Source organism: Pteropus alecto, unplaced genomic scaffold, assembly GCF_000325575.1.
Source record: "Pteropus alecto unplaced genomic scaffold, ASM32557v1 scaffold45, whole genome shotgun sequence".
Classification (NCBI taxonomy): Eukaryota; Metazoa; Chordata; class Mammalia; order Chiroptera; family Pteropodidae; genus Pteropus; species Pteropus alecto.
The window spans coordinates 15,019,844-15,026,821 of record NW_006442491.1 but is presented as its reverse complement, the minus strand read 5'-3'; the positions used below and the strand labels follow the sequence as shown (position 1 = coordinate 15,026,821).

Here is a 6,978-nt window from a genome sequence, read left to right as displayed (position 1 = left end):
AGAGGGGCACCAGCATGGTATGCTCCATAACTGCACAGGCATAACCAGCTGCCCTTCATCTGCCAGTTTTCAAGCAGGGTCTTGGCAGTCAAGGAGCAGGGGTCGTGCACACCCTGTCCTTCTTTCATGAGAGGCATGCCAACAGTCAGCAGGCGTTGGTCTTGTCCAGGCATTTGATATTTCCAAGTCAGTTTGATTGGCTCTGGAGAGTAAAGGGTGAGGTGAGATATGCCACTCCAGCCCAGATTTTCTCCTGTGTGTGCCCTGCCCTTAGGTGGATGATCTTCCAGCCCTTTCCAGAGCACCATTCCCTTTTCTAACCCTAGGCCAGTCTCCCCTTTGAAGTGTCATCTAGCTGCCCTTCACTGATGACTTCCTGTCATAGTACCTTTTATTTAGCCTTCTTTCTCTTGGCTGCCTGCCCCTCACTCACTGTGCATTCCCCCACACCTGCCTCCAGTTAGCACAAAGTTAAGAGATCCTGAGAAAAATGGCCTGTAGCTCCCTCAAGTGGGGAGAAACTTCTTATAGTTCTTTGCCCTTTGCCCACATTCCTCAGGTCTTTCCTGGATTCATTCAGGAACTGGGTGTTTGGGCAAGTATGTGTGAGACCTGAGTGGGCTGTGAAACTCCTCCTCTGCCCAGTTCAGGTAAAATACACATGTGGTGAAACCTAGATCTCTGATTTATTGTGTGGCTTGCAGTTAGAGGGTGCTAGGTACAGTGAGGGACATGGCCAAACCAGGTGTCTGTTGCTCAGGTAGGGTGGCAAACCTTGTCTCCTTTGCCTGTCTCTCTATTCTTCATCCTCAGCTGTCCTATGTGATGTCTGGGTACAGATGCTTTGTGTGCCCCGTGGAGTACAACAATGACACCAACAGCTTCACTGTGGACTGTGAGCCCTCGGACCTGTTTCGCCTGCATGAGTACAGCATTCCCGAGGTGATCCAGTCGGCCATTGGCTGGGTATGTCCCACTCCCATGGGGTGAACCAGCCTCAGTGGGATAGTGACACAAAGACAGAGCCCCCTCTCCACCATTGCCTTCCCTCCAGAACGCTACCTTCCTCTCCCCACAAAGCTGTAAGCCCAAGGATAAAGGACAGTTGTTAAGTCTGTTCAGGATGAGGCACGAGGAGACCTTCCCTCCCACCACAAATCGCTAGGGCCAGTGGTTCTCAAAGTGTGCTCTGCGGATCCCTGGAGGACCCTGAGATCCTTTCAGGGGGTCTGTGAGGTCACAGCTGTTTCCATAATAATACAATGACATTATTTGCCTTTTTCATTTTGTTGACATTTGCTGTGATGGTGCCTGAGCAGTGGTCGGGTAAACCTGCTGGCCCCTTAGTGTGAGTGAAGACAGTGGCACCAAACTGGACTAAGTCGTTCGCTTCTTCATGCTACACCCTTGCAGTAAAAAAAATTAGTTCCTCTTAAGAGTGTCTTTGGTGAAATTGTAAAATTATTAATTTTATTAAATCTTGAGCCTTGAATACACAACTTTCTAATACTCTTAGTACCAAAATGGAAAGTACGCATAAAACACTTCTGCTAAATACTGAGATACTTGCTTGTCTAAAGGACATGCTTGACTTATGAACTGAACTAGTTGCTCTTTTATAGAAATGTAGTTTTTACTTGAAATGAACCGACAAACGAGTGTTTTAGACTTGGATATGTGGCAGACATTTTTCTTGAAAATGAATGAAGTAAGCCTGTCGTTCAACGAAAACAACTAATTGTTACCAATGGTAAAATACGGCTTTCAAGTGAAAAGTAGAATTTTGGAAAGTGTGTGGCTGCCACTGTGAGCTTGACAGCTTCTCATACTTAACGGATTTTCTGATGAGATCCGTGGTGATTTTAATATGTAATGTTTTGACATTGTGTAGTGAAATGTGTCTATATTTGGAAGATTGACGTAACTCATTGAACCAGTATTTTCTAAATGGTTAATGCATGGTGTTACATAGTTATCTGTGGGTAAAAGATCATTCATTCAAAGTGCAAGGTAGAACAATGAATTTTAAGAGTACAAAAAGTTCATTGATAGGATTCCACATTGCACTAAATTTTTAAGGAACTACCACTTATCAAATTCTGGTATAATGTCAAAGACTAATTATCTAAAAAAGTACTAAAATACTCTTCCTTTTTTTCAACTACATATTTGTGTAAGGCTGGTTTTTCTTCATATACTTCAACCAAAACAACAGATTATAAGAGACTGAATACAGAATATCTTAATGTCTTTTATTAAGACAGACATTAGAGACTTTTTAAAAAATCATTCTTCTTACTAATATTTTTTTCCAGGGAGGGGCGGATATAGTTAGTTGCGCAAAGAGTTATTTATATTAACATGTAATAAGGCTGGGCCTACAGGCATCTTGACTTTCGCTTCATTTATTCTTCTCAGAAAATCGTCCGGATGTACCCCTTCCAGATTCACAGCGTCGCCCTCTCCACCTTTGCCTCGCTCATCGGTCCCTTTGGAGGGTTCTTCGCAAGTGGATTCAAACGAGCTTTTAAAATCAAAGTAGGAAAACCTTCTCTGTTTCTCTCATTGTCTGCCAGCAGGCCCCTCTTCACCTCCCTTCTGCCTTCCTCCTCCTGCCCCCCACCATCAGCCACCACCCCCTTCAAAATATTAGGCTATGAACGTGTGCTCTTCTTCAGCCATGCACGAAATTTTGGTAGGTTAAATAAAAAGACATTGTTTCCATTAAAATTCAGTAGTAGGATTTTCAGTTTATTTGTTAGTAATCTCTTAACGTCTTTCTTTAAAAGAAACATTTTGTAGTGGAATAAGATCATGTCCTGTTATAGCCTCAGCGTTTGAGTCAGTGCTTATGGCTCACAATCTGTTTCCCTCAGCTACGCAGAACAGTGGCTGGATGTTGAGGTGGGACCATAGGCTAGGCCTCGATCTTGGCTGAGCCCAGGCTCACCAGCCCCTTCTGCCTCTGACAGGACTTTGCCAATACCATTCCCGGCCACGGAGGCATCATGGATCGCTTCGACTGCCAGTATCTGATGGCCACCTTTGTCAATGTGTATATCGCCAGTTTTATCAGGTATGGTGCTTTTCTATCTGAACCAAGTTGGTAGATTTTTAAGTATGGTGAAATTCTAGAATTTTAGCTACATCTCAGTTTCAGTGAAAAGCATCCCAATTACAAATGTGGTTTTCCACATTTGGATTACTATTTATGGATCCCTTGAGGCCCCTCTGCCTCTGTTAGTAGAACATCCATAGATGGGGGCAGCCACTTGGATGACCAGGCCCTAGAAGGTGCTAGGCCTTCATCAGTGCTGTTTCTTCACATTCTCTTCCAGGGGCCCGAACCCGAGCAAGCTGATTCAGCAGTTCATGACTTTGCGGCCAGACCAGCAGCTCCACATCTTCAACACACTCAAGTCTCACCTGACCGACAAGGGGATGTTGACAGACGTCACAGAGAACTAGTAGGGGCCACACAGGGCCAGGAGAGCCAGAGCAGGACTGAGCGAGGGGGCAGCGCTCCAAGGCAAGCCCAGCCAGTGTGACTTAGACAATGACAAAGCTTCAACTCAGTTTGTTTTCTTTTCTTTTGGTAGAGTCTTTTTTATCTGTGGGTTTAAAAAAATTCTGTACATATAGTCTGTGTGCTTACGATTTGGGTTGCAAGGAAACTACAGCTGTGATTTGGAAAGAAGTCATGGGAGTAAAACCATTTGGGTTTTTTAAGCAGACATTTTTAAAAAAACCTGAGAGACAGTGTTGCCCAGCTCAGGAGTGGCTGCTTGGCACTTCTAGGTCCATCAATTGAACGGTTTCTGGACTCGATCAGAGAATGGCCGTTATCTGTGTCCGACCAGTTCAGGGCCACCCATACCTGTCTTTGTACTCCCCCTTCCCACCGGCAGGGAAGAGGCGCACGGCTTGAGTATCTTTGCTACTGGAGAGCTTCCATCTTCTGAGCTGTAATCCCTGCCTTGGAGCTCCAGGCTGGAGGGACAAAGGCTTATTGATCAGATAAGCATTCTGTCCACATGAAATCCTGTGGAACATGTGCTCTGCTATAGGATATGGGTTCATCTTACTTCGTCACAGACTGAAAGAAGTTTTCAGTTTTTATTTTCTTCAGAAAGCATGAAAAATTATTTATAATAGTCTAGAAAAGAACCACACTGTAATATTTCAAGCGTATGCAGTAGAATGTACTGTAACCGAGCCTCTTCCCACATGTTTAGGCTCAGATGGCCCCTCCTTAGGGCGGTCCAGCTAACTGTGTCATTTCAGGGAGTGATGGCATTCATGTTTGTGCTGTAGACGGGTTGCTGCTGAATCCTTTTTGGGGGCTTTCCCGTTAGGCAGGGAAAGCCCTCTGCCTAAAGAGGGCTTCTCGTTCATGCACCCTTTGCCTCACCAACCACCATGTAGCTGCTGTGTTGTATTATATTACTCTTAAGGCAAGCGTGTGTTGTGTATGTTTTAAAAATCACTTATTTCTTATAGTGATTTCAGTTGTACCGTTATTTCTTCACTAAAACCACAGAGTCTTGCTTAAAACTCTGGAAAACCCAAACCAGTTAGAGGTTTGACTAGTCTGAAGATTAAATGCACACTTTCTATATAATGTGACCAGTTAAATGTAGTTTGTATTTTACTGGGGGACCTTTTTTTTTTTTTAAACACACAAACTGTGATTTACTTTTTTCCCCTTCCTAATTATAAGCGTGAGGTCGACCTTGGAAGGGGGTACAGGAGAGAGAATTCGAGGCTCGAATGTGCTCCGTTATTCCGTGCCACAGCTGTTCTCATTGCCAAGCGAGGGTGTAATGGCTTTTGCCCCAGCACCTTGGTCTGGTGCTGGTTTGTTTTGTTTCTGCTTAAATCAGCCTTCCTGCTGCCCTGAAAACTCACACTCTGTCCAGATCACTGAAGCGTCCAGCTCAGGGCAGACTGCTGTAGACACTTCAGCTCACAGTCACTGCATGACCTTCCACGTGCATGCAGCATTGAAGCAGCTTCTTTCTTCTGAAGTTTTACTTCCATTTGAGCACTTGGCCTTTCTTTTTCAGGTCCAAGTCCCCCTTAAAAACAAAACGTGTTTTCGCACGGGGTTACAATCCTGGCTGTGTAACCTGGACAGGGCGCATCACTCTCTGGGTCTTTGTTTTCTGAGCCTTCTTCTGATTCCAGTATTCGGTGATTCTGGCTCAGCAAGTTCATGTCACCAGAGGCTGCTGTGGGTACTGGGCACCCAAGAAACAGATGCCCTCAGTCCTTTTTTAAATGCTTGTCCTGAAGACGAGACAGTATTTCAGCAACAAATTAAACAGTGGAAGTGATGAATAACAAATCTAGTTTTCTCCTTGAAGAATGAACTTGGTTTCTCAAACCAGAGACAGAGGGCATCTCATTTGTCTTGTGTCGTCCCATTGGGGGCATACGGTGGGGTCCTTTGGAGCAGGGAGTCTCAGCTGGGGCCCACCAGCAGAAAGCCACTCTTGAATAGGGCTGCCTTTGGGATCAAAATACCTGGCACATTCCTTTGTGGTCACTGATGGGGAATCTGGGTGTCCTGGGAAGCTGAAGCTGGGTGCTCACCAGAGCTGCCAGCAAGAAGGCCAGAGGGTCAGCTTGGGTTTAATTTTCTTCCAATTTCCCCACATTCTTTCTGATGAACTATGGAATTTCCTGGTTGGGTAGTCAGGAGAGCAGTGCCACCTTGTGTCTGTATCACACAATGTTTTTCTTTCTCCCATTTATTGAAGATATTTCACCTTTCAGGTAAGATTTAAGAGACTATTTTAACAAATACCTGTGCAGATCCTAATGACGTAACTTGCTTCAGATACATTTGTGTGTGTGTGTGTGTGAGAAATAAAATGTGGCTGAAACTGTTTGCCCTCCCTTGTTGTGAATTCAGTTTCTCACTTGCATGTGTGACTTTGTATTTCTTACTTGTTTTTGCATTTATAAATAGTATGCAGACTCGATTTAGAGATTTTTGTTTTCCAATCTAAACCCTATGCATTCTCACAACAGCCTTCTAAGGTACCTTGGGTGAGAGTCATGGGCACCTTGTTGGTGAGGGAGTTGAGGGGAGAGAGTTTCCCCAGGGTCACGTGGTGAAGTCAAAACTCCATCTTGCTATCTGCCCACCAGGGCAGGGACTGGATCGTCCCTGTCCCACTGGCCTTTGTGAAAGTGATGTAAGTGTACCTGAAATTTTGCAGCATTCTTTCCCTCAAGCCTTAGGTGGCCTGACCTGGGTTGGAGCTTAAGTTGCTGCTAGCTCATGACTAGTGACATAAAGGAGCTGATGGACAAAGGCATTACAGAAACCAGGGAGTGTTTGCAGAGGGCTGAGCCTGGGCGTCCTCCCTGGTGAGTTCCACTTGTCACTGTTCACAGGACACCTGAGTCTTTTTCTCTTTCTGTGTGCATGTTACCCCCTTAATCACGCTCAGCATCATAAAAGTACACGCTTATGTTTTACTCCTGAAAGTGAAACTCTCTGAGGCAGCCTGGACCTAATTTATGTTTATTATTTTCTGCCTGTTTCATATTCTGAGCATTTTAGTAGCTATAGTATTTACTCTTACTGTTGTATTATAATTCTATAACATATATTTGAAACTAGTGTCTCAGAAGGGGCGAAATGTCACTTAACCTTATACAGGTGGACTTTGAAATAATTTTTATGGTATTTATCTTTTCCCTCTGGGCTTCTTGTCCTGTAAGTTGACTCACAGCGCACTCCCAGGAGACAAAGGCCTCAAGCATCATACCTTGCAACCAAGAAATTTTTATTTTTTATTATTTTTTTATTTTTTATTTTTTTAGGTGAGGCAACCCTTGGTTGACCTCACAGATTGCAAAGAACTTGTCAGCTTACAATCCCTTATTTTTTATTTTTTATGCCTACAGCATCCGGTCTTCCTAGGTGGTCTCCCATCCAAGTACTAACAAGGTCTGACCCTGCTT

The 6,978-nt window shown here is 44.3% G+C and overlaps 1 protein-coding gene across 1 annotated transcript in view; it reads left to right on the top strand.

Moving 5' to 3' along the window:
* CDS2 (CDP-diacylglycerol synthase 2) overlaps positions 1–5,912 on the top strand; it is a 41,480-nt gene extending 35,568 nt beyond the window's left edge. Inside the window, exons 10-13 of the mRNA XM_006921616.3 lie at positions 814–966; positions 2,419–2,538; positions 2,973–3,076; positions 3,339–5,912. Coding sequence (XP_006921678.1) covers positions 814–966; positions 2,419–2,538; positions 2,973–3,076; positions 3,339–3,468 — 507 coding nt within the window. The 3' untranslated portion in view covers positions 3,469–5,912. The remainder of the gene's footprint in view (positions 1–813; positions 967–2,418; positions 2,539–2,972; positions 3,077–3,338) is intronic.
* The last annotated feature ends 1,066 nt before the right edge of the window (positions 5,913–6,978 follow it).